This window comes from Zalophus californianus, chromosome 12 (assembly GCF_009762305.2).
Source record: "Zalophus californianus isolate mZalCal1 chromosome 12, mZalCal1.pri.v2, whole genome shotgun sequence".
NCBI classification, from domain to species: domain Eukaryota; kingdom Metazoa; phylum Chordata; class Mammalia; order Carnivora; family Otariidae; genus Zalophus; species Zalophus californianus.
Window position 1 is genome coordinate 74,190,016 of NC_045606.1, and position 14,834 is coordinate 74,204,849.

Here is a 14,834-nt window from a genome sequence, read left to right on the forward strand (position 1 = left end):
TGGACATTCATCTAGTTATAAATTCCCATCATATTGCTTTTACTTGTGTCCCTACTAAAATTGTATAGTAATTTCATTTTCACCTGGCATGTGTTGCAGGTAGGAGGGGAGATAGCTGTGCCCTCAAATTTCACATCTATATAATGTTAACACTGAAGGTCCTTGTGGCCTCTGAAGGAAAAATTCACTGTGTTCTCATGTTACATTACTGAGTGTCTTAACGGAATTTAGATCTGAGTTTAAATGCAGTAAAGAGGGTGTTTTGTTTGATAATACATTTCCAGTTTTCCAGTGCAGAGCTACTCAGGAAAAAAACTATCTTTAGACTTAGAAAGTATATTTCATTTACCTCTCTGGCCTAGTTTATTTATTTATTATTTATTTATTTATTTATTTATTTATTTTTAAAGATTTTATTTATTTGAGAGAGAGAGAATGAGAGACAGAGAGCACGAGAGGGAAGAGGGTCAGAGGGAGAAGCAGACTCCCTGCTGAGCAGGGAGCCCGATGTGGGACTCGATCCCAGGACTCCAGGATCATGACCTGAGCCGAAGGCAGTTGCTTAACCAACTGAGCCACCCAGGTGCCCTCTCTGGCCTAGTTTAGACACGAGCACAGAATCAAACATAAACAGAACTCTGAAGCTATAAAAATGGCAATATGACTTTTCTTTTACTGCTCATCAGTTGCTTACACCCAGGTGCCTGGCTTTTGTTAGCTTTCAACCAGTAAGGGTAATACTTGAAGGATAACACTTCCTCACTGTTACTTCATGTCACTTTATATTCGTAACTGACTGTATATCTCGGTTATCAGCACTCAAAGCTGACCAAAAACCCTTTGATTACATTTTCCTAATAAATTCCTTATTATATTCCCTAAGATAGTTCTTTCCCACCTTCTTATCTTTTCTCGGGAGCACCAGTAATTCCAGCCCCTGCACTCTCAGCCCGTGATCTGGCTACATACTTCATAGAAAAAACCAGATGCAACTAGCAAGAATTTCCTTGTTTCTCTCCACCAATTGCACCAGCCTACGTCACCTCTCCGCATCTGCCTTCCCGTCCCTCTGTGTCTTTGTTCCTATTTAAAGACCAGTAATATGCAATTAACTGCTCTTTGTGGCACCTCTGTCCCCATCATAAAACTACCTTCCCTTGATGTCTAACTTGCACCTCTTGTCTTTGATCTATTTATAGCACAACTTCTTGAAAGAGGGCCTGTCTCCGTTTCCTCCTTCCCATTCTTGCCACAGCCTACTTCACTTTGTTTGCATCAGCCCCATGACTCGTGACCAACATCTTGCCAGAGCCAGTGTCCTTGTCTCCCTTACCCTCTCAACAGTACTTACGCCAGGGACAAATCCTTGATACTTTCTTCTCTCGCTACCATAATGCACCTCCCGCCTGTCTCTGCTACCTCTAGGGTTCCTCCTTAGTTCTTTTTGCTGGCCCCTCCTCTTCCTACAGATCTCTGAACATTAGCTATATTCCAGCCCTCTTCTGTCTCCTCTCTGGTTACTAGCATCTAACTCCATGCTATAGAAGCCATCTCTCAATCACTCATTCATATCTCTAGTTTAGACCAATCCCCTGCTCTCTGAAGATACACTACCAACTTGACCCCTCTCTATGTTTAGAAAGCACAGTGATAAGAATGTCTTCCAGTAAACTTGACATTTTGGGGCCTAAGTTAGTGTCTAGAATCTCCTCAAGATACCACATGGGGTATCAAGAGACCATTAAAAGGGAACAAAGCTTCTATTCTACCTACTCATTTGTCTGGCTAGATATAGAAGTTTGGAAAAAAATCATCTGAACATTGTCACCTTATGAATGATATAGTTTAGTAGGTTGTGAATCACCCCAGAAACTTAAAAAATAGTAAAATTCCAGAGAGTCAAATTTAATAATTCCCACTGGAAACCCCCATTATAGGGAATTTCCAATTATTTCAGTTGATATCATGATGTTTTAAACACTGTTATTTCAAATTCACTCTTCATTTTAACATGAATTGTGTATATGTCTTTCTATTTATTTCACTTGTGTATTTTATGCCATTCTGTAGATGGGTTGAAAAAAGAAGTGTTAATTCCTTTTAACTCCATACAAGTACTATATGAATTACAGTTGTTATTGCTAAAGCTATTATTTTAAATTTTTTGTATTCTTTTTATCTTTTTAAGATTTCATTTATTCATTTGAGAGCGAGAGAGTGAGTGAGAGAGAGAGCTCAGGTTGGGCGGGGGGCAAGGGAGAGGGAGAAGCAGACTCCCCACTGAGCAGGGAGCCCAAACCAGGGCTGGATCCCAGGGCCCTGAGATCATGACCTGAGCCGAAGGCAGATGCTTAAACAACTGAGTCACCCAGGCGCCCCAGTTTTTTGTATTCTTAACAAATCTCTCTACTAATTTATTTTCTTTGGATTCACAAGATGCCTGCCATTTTTAGTATGTAAAGCTTCTCTTTGTCCTATTGTTAGCTCCGTAAGCATTATGTATCTTAAACAGGCAATGTATATACCTGTATTTCTGCCTCTGTGAATGAATGAAAATTAAATAAGAGTTAGAATGGGTGCAGAGGTGATGTTTCAAACTTAGCAATATCGGGCCATCTGGTGACTGGTGGATTACCTACACTCAAAGTCTGAATATGAGGCAGTTGACAATTCATGTATTTTTCAGGACTGTTTACCACTTAGTGAGCACAACTAAAAGAGCTGAGCATGTGAATAGTATCCTGCTTCCTTAATTCTCTAACTACCACAGCAGATAAGACATGCCTGTTGTACTCTGTGTTCCTAATAAGACAAGAGGAAGAAAGCCACCATGATGAGCAGGGAAGACTGAGTATCTGCAGGGCTCACATTTAGATTCCAGTTAATGAGGCTCCAGAAAGTTCTTGCAAGAGTGATGCAATCTGAGAAGAGTTTTCTGTCAATAGAAACTCCCTCTGTTTCTCCTTTATCCTTTTATTGCCTGTGTTTATTTTGGATTCCAGTAAAGATCAAGTGACCAGTGGTGGTACAGTGACCAACTAAAGAATGAGAAAAGGGGAACCTGGCTTCTCTTCTTTGCTCCTGGTGCCTAATTCTCTTGTATTGAAAGCAGTTTTTGTTCTAAGAATTTGAGGGGAGGATTCAGTTATCCTATTTTCCCCCCTTTCAGTAGTCTCTTAATCATATCTTTGTTTTTCCGTTCTCATGAGGCTTTGTGGCATGTTTTCCATTCATGACATCTGTCTCAAGACTTCTTTTCATCCAAACATTTTCTTTCTATCCTGCAGGCTTTTCTACTCTGCATTCCACTCTTGCTTTATCGCCAAGATGTTGTGTGGCCTTAGGCAAGTCATCACCCCCCTGAGGGCTTCACTTCTCTCTTTGTAAAAGGAAACAGTTCGGTTAGAAATTTTCTAAGGACAATGTTAGCTCTGACATTCTCTTCTGAATCCTTTTCATATGAAAAATTTCACGTCTTGATTGGCATGTCTGTAGGCATTATTACAGACGCCCACAGGAATTGGACCTATCTGCCACCATCCCTGACGGCTAAACTCCAGTGACTAAGTCATTTACCATTGCATTTGTCGGAGCAGAACAAAGAACTGAATTAGTGTGTTAACTAGAGCCAACAGAGAAAGTGCCATTGAGATGTTCTAGAGTCTTGAATTAGTAGGAGAGGCTTATGAGAGCCATAAAGGATTGCTGGAGTGTTGGAAAGTTTAGAAAATTTGTTGAGCTTTGTGCCTGTCACTTTAACTTCCTGAGTTTAGGTTTCTTCATTTGTACCAAGAATGAAAGGATTAAATCAGATGTTTTCAACCTCAACAGCACATGAAGAAATTTTACAAAAATATAGATTACTCAGGGTCCTGTAAGATCAATTAAATCAGTTCTCTTGGTCAGGGGGAGGGTGACTGGGCACGATGTCTATATTTTTAAAAGTGTTCCAGGTGATTCTAATGTGTGTATCTCGACTTGTGAATCACTGGATTAGATGATGGCTAACATTCATTTTAGCTCTGATGTTTTGTGTGTGTCATAGCAGGCGGTCAGCAAACATTATTTATAAAGGGTGAGATAGTTACTATTTTCAGCTTTCTGAGCTAAATGGTCTCTATGGCAACTCTTAATTCAGCCTTTGTAGGGCAAAGCTAATGTGAACAATTGGGTGTGGCTGGATTTGGCCATTGGGCCATAGTTTTGTGGTCTATGGAATAGAATTTACTTTGGAATTGATGGACCACCCGCAAATCATTTTTGCCCTATATATTAACTAATATATCTACAATACATATAAAGGATGACACTTAATAACAGTACTTTGGGGAAGCCAAAATATTTCAAAATTAAGATGCTTAGAGAAAATCTTATTAAAATTGTATAAACCTTGAAAAGTATTTTGATATGATATTTTAGACCCCTTTTCTTGAGATTTTCTTTGAAATACTTTTAATGGATACCACATGGACCCAATTTTATTCATCAAGCACTTGCTGATGGCCTTTGGTCATTGCTTTTAAAATACAATAGTTGCTTTTAAAAAATAATAATATCAGAGTTTGAGTGGTAGTTTCAGTAAGTGATGTGAGATTTTCAAATTAAAGGGTAAACTTGAGAATTTTTCCTGCCTGTTGGCACACTTAGTACCAGGATTACTAACGTTCTTAATTACTGAAAATAGGCACCAACATATTTGATACCTCTGTGTTTCTTAGGTTATGCCTATTGTCATTAGCTGTAATGGATTTTCTTTCTCTTATGTTAAGAACACCATTTCTCTTACTTCTTGCAGTCAGAAAAAGTAACATTGATTTGCCATGTGATTTGCCACAGGTTGGCAATGAACAATTTGTGTAGATAGCAGGCTATAATAATTTACAAAGAATTAGAGTGTATAGTACACTATAAGTAGCTCCCTTATTCTGTTAATAATTTATAGCAATACAGCCCTTGACTGACTTTTTAAATGCCTAGGAGCATAAGTGGTAGACATAGATAGATAGACCAAAGTTTCAGGAATATGTTTTTGGCAGAGAATTTGTTTTCATGATAACCATTATCTCATAAGTCTCTGTGCAAGACCTAAAGATTATGCTAATGACTGTAATGTGACTTTGGGTTGCAGGTCTATGTTAGTGAGTCCTGAAAAACATTTCGTTTGGACCTAGCAGGAAGGATTTATGGTTTCAAACCTTCCTTTTATATACTTCATGGTTTGAAAATTTCTCTTGTAAAATGTGCGAAGTTTTTCACCCTGTATCAGTTTTGCAGATGATTGTCTTCATATTTATTTCTTGTAATCTTCCTGTAACAACCAGTTATGAACTCTCTGTGTTGCCCACCAGATGTCGGGTGTATGAAATATATTTTCCGTTTTCATGGCTCTTCTGGTATTAAGTATATAGTTTAGATGTTCATGCATAATTTTGATGCCCTGTTGTCTACACAACCAAAAGGATAAAAGGAAATAGAGCAAATATTTTTGCGGAGGAGGGGAGTCTGGCTTTCTGACTTACTCTAGAAAAGGTCTTTAAGCCTTTTCTTCCCTCATTGTCAACAGAGAGGGAAAAGGAAAATCAGGAATCACTTTTTTTTTCACTGAACATATCACTTATAAAATAAGGTCGAGATAAGGCTGTTTTAGCAAAACCACAAATTTATTTTTAATTTAATTTTATTATGTTATGTTAGTCAGCATATGATACATCATTAAAAACCAGAAATTTAAAGCAGCTAATTCTCAAGTAAAAAATCCCACCTCATTTTGGCTAAACTTGAATTTCGTAGAAGTCTGTACAGATTGTCAGGTTTTCCACTTCACATGAAGAATAGGTTGAGCATCTCATGCCTGAGACTCATTTTGCCTTCATTGTTTATTTCTCAAAGTCTAAGACAAATGCTCTCACCTAAGCTGGTGATGGCTACTTTGAGACTTTCCTGTCAGGGGGCCAAGTAGAGCTGCCCCTCATTCCTCCTCAGGAAACCCCTTCACTGCGCAGGAAGACGCAGCTCGTCCGCAGTCTACAGTCACTCCGAGAATTGCCAAATCTGAATTTCCATCCAGTGACACGGTGGTTTTTATGTATCACCTGAAAATGTTAATAGACATTCTAAATGAGAGAAAGGATTAAGTGAAAATAAAAAGCTCAGTTGAAAACAGCTAGATGAGACTAAATAGTTTGGTATGTTGCCACTTCCTTCAAATCCAAATAGCAATGTCTGTTTCCAGACTGAGAAGCTGAGAGGTACAGTGGCAGACTCGATTGCCTGCTGAGGGACTCAGCGCTGTCATTCACCCTGCCCAGATACGCCTTCCAGCAGATGAGGTAGAACAATGGAGTCACTCATCCTCAACAAAGATTTATTAAGGGACTGCTCAGTGCTAAGCCCTAGATGGGGAAGATACAACAACGAATGCTTTGAATAAGGTTACTGTAATAGGCAACATTGGCTTAACATGAAGCCCCATGGAGTATCATATCAGCTTCAGGTCCCCTCTCTTGCATGGACACCTTCGGAGTCCCTATACTTAATTATAAATGCATAATTTTGATGCTTTCACATAAGAAGAGACCCTTCAATTATTTAAGCTTTAGGTTCCACCAAACTGGGGTCCATCCCTGGTCAGCCATGAATCTTTGGCAGTGAAATCGAGTATATAAGAAATGACTCTACTTTTGCTATAGTTGAATTTATTTTCTGCTTGAACACATGTGCTGCTGAGTGCAAGAAGCAATTCTAAATTCTGAATGGAGTTTACAGAATGCCAGCACACTGAGGGGAGGTAGCATCTGGCCCTAGGTTGCCCCTTGTCTGTGCTGTCTCTGAGGCATTGATGTTGCTCTTTGACCTACAGGTGTATGGTCCAGGAAGACTGCATTTTTGTTCTTTTGATCCTGATTGTGAGCTCTTCTTTGACGAGCTCTCTCTCAACTTCCTCCATGCCCAAGGCATGGAAGACCCTGAAGGACCAAAGGATTGGGATTTGGCCTTTCTCTAGCACCACTCTGGAAATACAGGGGAATCGGAAGCTATCTGGGCCTAGACATGCCAAGCACCCATGCCCACTCTACTGCTTCCATGCTATGCCACATACTGGAAGTTTCTCTAAGGCATGCCTCGTTCCTGGGCTTCACCTTGATATTGAGGCATAGGCCTTCTATGTTCCAAAAATCCCTCAAATCTACTCAAGGATAGAACTAGCGTTTGGTTGCAAGACAGGACTCCTTTTTAAAGGAACTGGTGTCTAAGTCCTCTTGTTACCGTCATTCATGAGTCAGATGGTGGGGTGAGGAGAGGAGCTCTTTCTCATCCATCATAAATTCATCTATGGCTACTGTTTTTGCATAAGCACTGTGCTTTGAGTCTTTCAAGCTTTGGTTTTTGAAACTTAACAGCCAATATTCATGTGGCTCAAAATTTCAAACTATCCATCTCTGGTTCCAAAAGCCAACTTTTGAAACTAGAAAAACCAAAATTGATTTTTTTTTTTTTTTTTTTTGCTCTGGTTCTTTTGTGGCTTCTCCTTTAAAAAGCAGTGGAAGTAGAATGTCCCAATTGGAGAGCCTGTGAGGTACAAGGAATTAGTAACTTATTATCTGGCCACATCATCTATTCAGTAATGGCATTTCAGTGGTTGCAAAATTGGTCATAAAGCAGGTGTCTGCACCACCCACCTTTTCTTCCCATCAGAAAATGTCCTAACCTGCTGAATTGAATGAATGTCTGCTCTAATGCTGTGGATGAGTGTCCATTGTTTTTTTTTTAAAGATTTTATTTATTTATTTGACAGAGAGAGACACAGCGAGAGAGGGAACACAAGCAGGGGGACTGGGAGAGGGAGAAGCAGGCTTCCCGCCGAGCAAGGAGCCTGATGCGGGGCTCGATCCCAGGACCCCGGAATCATGACCTGAGCCGAAGGTGGACGCTTAACCGACTGAGCCACCCAGGCGCCCATGAGTGCCCATTGTTAAGATGAATTTGTTCTTGGTCAGGGATATTTGACTATGCTGTGGGTAACTATAATAGCCTGTCTTGGGGTCACTTTAAGCAACTAGACTATATGAAAGATGATGAGTTGAAAATTTCATTTTCTAAATTTGATAGGTATATTCCATTTACTACATTTGACATTAGAAGTTCTAGATTCACCCTCAGTGGTAAGCCTCACTAATGGAGTATGTAATTTGCTATACTCTTCACAACTCCTTATGCAAAAAAAATTGTATATGTTTCAGTGCTGCCAAAATAATGGTTTTAAGTGTGATTTTCTAATAGCACTACATATAATTTTGAGTACCAATATTTAAGTGTTTTGCTTACTGTTTAGAAGTATTAAAATATAAAGGATTTTTTTATATGGTGTCTTCCTTGATGTACTAAAGCACTTAACAAAGACTAGTTTGGAATTCTTCACAGCATCGACATGCAGAAATGTTAACAGACTTACTTTATTTCATAAAATTAAGCTTCATTTCTGCATTTCTCTCAATCATTTCAAGAGTGTAATATTATTCTTATGCAGGATAAATACAATAAAATATTTTAAATGCATTTTTTTTTTTTAGATTTTATTTATTTGACAGAGAGAGAGCACAAGCAGGGGGAGCAGCAGAGGGAGAGGGAGAAGCAGGCTCCCCACTGAGCAGAGAACCTGACGTGGGGCTCGATCCCAGGACCCTGGGATCATGACCTGATCCAAAGGCAGATACTTAACCAACTGAGCCACCCAGGCACCCCTTAAATGCATTTGAGCTATTTCTCTGGCAGTTCCATCTCAATGGTAGTTACAATTCTAATTGATCTTCCAGACCTTATAGAGGCTAGCAGCTCTCTAGGAAAATTAATTATGATGAAATGGAAGAGTATACTTTAATTCAAAGTTAATAAAAAAATAACTGAATCAGGATTTAACAACCTCTGAAAGTCACTCATAATTTGGAATTGAAATTATTATGTGTGGGAGCCACTCTAGAGTTATTTATAATGGGTGTGGGCTTTGGATATTTCACTTCCAATAACAATGGGTTTGGTTTAAAAGGATTCTCCTCTTGAATCTTGAAAAATTATTGAAGATGATATGAAGATATTTTCAAGATGAAAAAAATGAAGCAACAGAATTTCTAGATGGAAGAACTTCACAAACAGCAAGCTTGATCAGTAGCATGTGAAACAGGCAATACAATTACATTTGCTAAGATTGGAATTTTTTAACATTCAGTTAAGGATCAGTATTTAAATTCCTCTGATTTATCTACCAATAATTCCACAGTAAAGATGAAAAAAATTTCTCATTTCATGTTTTGATAAGGAAAGATAGCAATAATAGAAGTAAATGCCTTGAATACATTTCTTCTCATCTTTTTTTTTTGGCAAAAGAAATCATTTCCAATAATCTAACCCTTAACTATAAATAAGGTTATAAATTAACATTGTAAAGGAGAGGGTTGAATTCTTTCTCTCTCTCTCTTTCTTCTTTTATTTTTTATTTTTTTAAGATTTTATTTATTTTTTTGAGAAAGAGAGAGCACAAGCCAGGGGAGAGACAGAGGGAGAGGGAGAAGCAGACTCCCTGCCAAGCAGGGAGCCTGATATGGGACTTGATCCCAGGACTACAGGATCACTACCTGAGCTGAAAGGCAGACACTTAAATACATGGGACTCGATCCCAGGACTCCAGGATCATGAACCCGGCTGAAGGTAGACACTTAATCGACTGAGCCATGCAGGCGCCCCAAGAGGGTTGAATTCTTGACAGAGAGTCCCTGCTCGGCGGAAAGCCTGCTTCTTCCTCTCCCACTCCTCCTGCTTGTGTTCTTGCTTTCGGTGTGTCTCCCTCTGTCAAATAAATAAATAAAATCTTAAAAAAAAATTACTTTTCAGATGGGGCACTTGGGTGACTCAGTCATTAAGCGTCTGCCTTTGGCTGGGGTCATGATCCCAGGGTCCTGGGATTGAGCTCCGCATGGGGCTCCCTGCTCCATGGGAGCCTGCTTCTCCCTCTCCCTCTGCTGCTCCCCCTGCTTGTGCTCCCTCTCTCGCTGTGTCTCTCTGTCAAATAAATAAATAAAATCTTTAAAAAAATTACTTTTAAGACAAAAAAAAAAAGCAATAAATTTCCTTCCAGTAAGCTAATAACTCCTGGGCATGGCTGACCCATCAAGGATTATCTATCAAAAATAGGAATTGAGTGAATTCAAAGTCTTCAACTCTTTCTTGTTATTCATTTACTGATTCATATATATGTAATCATTCACATATTCATTCCTTTATTCCTTTATGAATTTTTCAAATACTTTAAGTGCCTTTTATTTGCAGGACTATTTTTAAAATTATATTCCAAATTCCAATAAATCATAACTATCCAGAAGAATATGTTCTTGTTAAAAAATTTAAGCACCTTTGAAAAATAGTTGAGCTCTTTTATTTCTGTATACATTACAGATATACTTTGTTAAATATTACGTGAATAGATTTATAGAGCAACCGTGTATTTAATTTCAAATACAACTTTTATATGCAGTGACATTTTACAATGTCAGCAATGGAAATTGGTCTGTAAGTAATTTAATATAAAAAATGTAATTATTTAACCACAGATATAGAACAATGACTTAAATTTGTTTGAAGACTATTGTGAAGTCATTCAAAATTTACTAAGCCTCACTTGCCACCCAGCTGACATACAGAATTGTAGAGTTTTTCAGACAGTTTGAGAGAAAGGTGAGAATCTTCAGTAGTGGTTTTGAGGCATGGAACATTTTATTATAATATACCAGTTGTACAACAGTGTGCAGTGTTGCTCATAGTTGAAGAAAAAATTTCCCCTTGACATCATCTATTCCTTTGAGTATAATTTGGCCATTTATGTGTGGCTTGCATAACTGAGAATTAAATGATCACAAAAATAAACAGGTCTATACAGAGCCCATTTATATAAATCCTAGTTAATTCTCTTTGGTTAACCTTTTCATTATATCCAATTATTTCCTGTTAGTTCATTGAAAAACCTCCTGATAAATAACCAGGTGACAATGAGCAGCGTCACATCTTACATGTTATTTTTTTAAGGAAACATCACACTAATTAGGACATTGCCTGCAGTTATTAAACAAACAAACATAAAATATTGTTATTTCATTTCAGATGCGATCTGTAAGCCGAGTCTTCAAGTTTATTGACATGCCAACAGAAGAAAGTAAACCATCCACCAAGTCATTCAAACCATCCAAGGATGCCCAGCTCTCAAAAGTTTTGATTACTGAGAATCATCATGTGAGAGATGACATCTGGCCTTCAGGGGGTCAAATGACTGTCAAAGACCTCACAGCAAAGTATATAGATGGTGGGAATGCCATATTAGAAAACATTTCCTTCTCAATAAGCCCTGGCCAGAGGGTGAGATTTAAATATTCCTTGCTTTGTTTGACCTGTGTTTAGTTAAGTAAATCTCAGGAACCTCAAGTAATGTTTTGGTAAAATCCATTGGTAACAAAATTGTTGTAGACTAGGGCCAAAATTGAATATACATATTTCAAGTTATTAATTATAAAGCCATTATTTTTTCATATGATATTTAGTCTGCCGGGGCCAGAAACGATATAGCTGGTTCATTTTGAGTGTGATTCTACTTGTAGAATGCCTAATCGATTGCTAGGTTACTAACTGAAAGAAGCTGTTAAATAAACCAAAATTATAAAATATTTTAGATTTTGCATCTTGAAACTGTCTTCCATTTCAGGTAAGAGAAATATTTTGTTTATTCTATCTAATTTCTTCATGAATTTTACCTAATTTATACTCTGTCAAACCAGTGGTACTTTTTTCTTAGCTTAGTTCAGTTTGTTTATTTGGAATTCTAATCAAGGTATGGATTATTTAGATTTTTTTTAAAGATTTTATTTATTCATCTGAGACGCAGAGATACAGAGAGAGAGAGAGCATGAACAGGGAGAGACGCAGAGGGAGAGGGAGAAGCAGGCTCCTCGCTGAGCCAGGAGCCCGATGTGGGACTTGATCTCAGGACCCTGGGATCATGACCTGAGCCGAAGGCAGACGCTTAACCATCTGAGCCACCCAGGCACCCCTGGATTATTTAGATTTTTTTCCCAATAATTTACCAAGCAAAAGTTATTTACCAAGCAACAATTTTATTGTTTAATAAGCAAAAATAACCATGCATTATTTTGAAGTGGTCCTTATAGATCTCAGCCCTGGTCTGAATACATGGATGGCATTCAGATATACCAATTCTGGAATTGATTCTTGGAGAAAGGGACAGTTATTCTCCCTATATTTCATGTTCTAGAATTGTGGTGTTATACTTTATATTTCAAATATATTTCAAATTATATTTTATATTTCAAATCTCTTATTTTGGGCTGCTCCATGAATCTAGACAGGATTATTATATTCCTTTGATTGCTTTATTTTTTAAAATTGAGATAGCATACAAGAGAGCCACTTCTTATGAAAACTGAATTTTAAAACTTTCTCTCTTTGTGGTTTAATTTCAAATAGAGATTTTTTTTTACCATTGAGATAATGGTCAGTAAACTTTGTTAGGCCACCATCACTGTCACCAGTATACAACAGACTATTATCACTTACTCTGGCCCATCGGTTTAGGAATATTTCATAATTTGATGCTTTGGAAAAAATTCTATTAAAGAAATGTAGGGTGAGGAAATGTTTCTGTATACCATACTAAATGGCTTGAAGTGACACAGCAGAAATTTTGACTCTTCTTTTTTTTTTTAAATTTTATTTATTTTTGAAACAGAGAGAGAGAGACAGAGAGAGAAATCACAAGTAGGCAGAGTGGCAGGCAGAGGGAGAGGGAGAAGCAGGCTCCCACTGAGCAGGAAGCCCGATGCGAGACTCGATCCCAGGACCCTGGAATCATGACCCCAGCCAAAGGCAGCCGCTTAACTGACTGAGCCACCCCGGCTCTTCTTTTTGATCTTACAGTTAGGATAAATAAATTCACATACTACTAAAATTACCTGTTACTGTGTTTTTGCTCATCAAGAATGGGATTTGTTTTTTTTTTCCTTTTTTTGTGAGAAAACAGTTTTTTTAATTTTAAGTTTTTATTTTGATTCCAGTTAGTTAGCATACAGTGTTATATTAGTTTTAGGTGTATAATATAGTGATGCAACAGTTCCATACAACACCTGGTGCTCATCACAAGTGTTCTTTTTAATCCCCATTACCTGTTTAACCCATCCCCCAGCCCACCTCTTCTCTGATAACCATCACTTTGTTCTCTATAATTAAGAGTCTTCTTAGTTTGTCTCTCTTTTTGTCCTCTTTGCTCATTTCTTTTGTTTCTTAAATTCCACATATAAGTGAAATCATATGGTATTTGTCTTTTCTGATGTACTTTGCTTAGCATTATACTTTCTAGCTCCATCCATGTCATTGCAAATGGCAAGATTTCATTCTTTTTCATAGTTAAAAAATATTCCATTACACACACACACATATTTATAGATAACATTTCTTCATATATTCATCAATCAGTGGACACTTGGGCTGCTTCCATATCTTGGCTATTGTAGATAATGCTCCTATAAACATATGCGTGCATGCATCCCTTTGAATTAGTATTTCTGTATTCTTTGGGTAAATACCTAGTAGTGTGATTGCCAGATTATAGGGTAGTTTCTATTTTTAACTTTCTGAGGACCTCCATACTGTTTTCCATAGTGGCTGTACCAATTTACATTCCCACCAACAGTGCAAAATAGTGCATTGTTTGTATTTCTGTGGCGTTGGTTATTATTTCTCCTCTCTCATTTGCGATTTTAGAGAGAAAACAGTTTTAAATCAGCATAAATGGAAAGACTAGGATTTAGATTAAATTTATCCCTTATTATTAGAATGAGGTTGTTTACATTGTTATGCTTTGAAACTATGTAAAATTAATTATTTGCTTTTGTTCCTTTTGTTATGTGAGAAAACACATAATTAAGTATTCTCTTTTGCTTTGCACACAAGTGAATGCCATAGGCAGTTGAGAATGTCCTCGAGACCACCATGATAGATTCCAAAAGTGATGTCAAGTTACAAACAACAGCAGCAAATAGGTTGATATAAACCAGAGTGAAAAGCCCTGGTAAATTATTTCCTTTCCCTCCTCCTGGCATCCTCCCAACCCTTTGCTTTACTGATGCTCAATTGCCCACTAAATGAAATTCAACTAATAAGTGACAGATTTGCAGAGTCCTCATTTCTGTAGGTAGTTTCCTTGATGTGAGAGTAATAATAAGAGCTGCTGTGAAATGAGGAAGAAGCAGTATGCTTAGGCATTTCATGTTCTCTGAACCTTTATATAGAAAATAGGCCATATGTGTTCAGTAACTATTCTTTGCAAGGAATGGTAGGTGCTTTGGGGGAATTGAAAATTACTTACATAAGGCTATGGATCTTGCCATCCAAAGAGGGAAACTAATGTTTATCAAGTGCTTATCATGTCCTAAGCACTGTTTAAAGACATTTATTTGCTATCACATTTGATCTTACTATAATTTCAAAGGTAGATATTATTACCTCTTTTGTGCAGTGGAAGAAACTGAAGTTCACTTAAGTGAGTGAGTTAGCAGGGATCTTAAACCCAGATCTGGCTGACTTTAAAGTTCTTTTTCACCTGCTTTCCTTAAAAGTAGAAAAAGAAGGAGCCAAAGGATAGAGTGAGAAAGAGAGAGAAAAGAAGAGATATTTGTCCCAGAAGATGGCCATCTAAAGGGAGAAATGCAAGATCCAGTAAGAACTAAGGTGGATCACTGTGAAGTTAACAAAGCTTAAATTTCAGAGAAGTTTACCTGCCT

At 37.6% G+C, this 14,834-nt stretch overlaps 1 protein-coding gene across 2 annotated transcripts in view; it reads left to right on the forward strand.

The window, feature by feature from the left end:
* CFTR (CF transmembrane conductance regulator) overlaps nt 1-14,834 on the forward strand; it is a 165,030-nt gene that overhangs the window by 118,356 nt on the left and 31,840 nt on the right. For both annotated transcript variants that reach the window (XM_027574650.2, XM_027574651.2), the window contains exon 22: nt 11,149-11,400. In XM_027574650.2, coding sequence (XP_027430451.2) covers nt 11,149-11,400 — 252 coding nt within the window. The remainder of the gene's footprint in view (nt 1-11,148; nt 11,401-14,834) is intronic.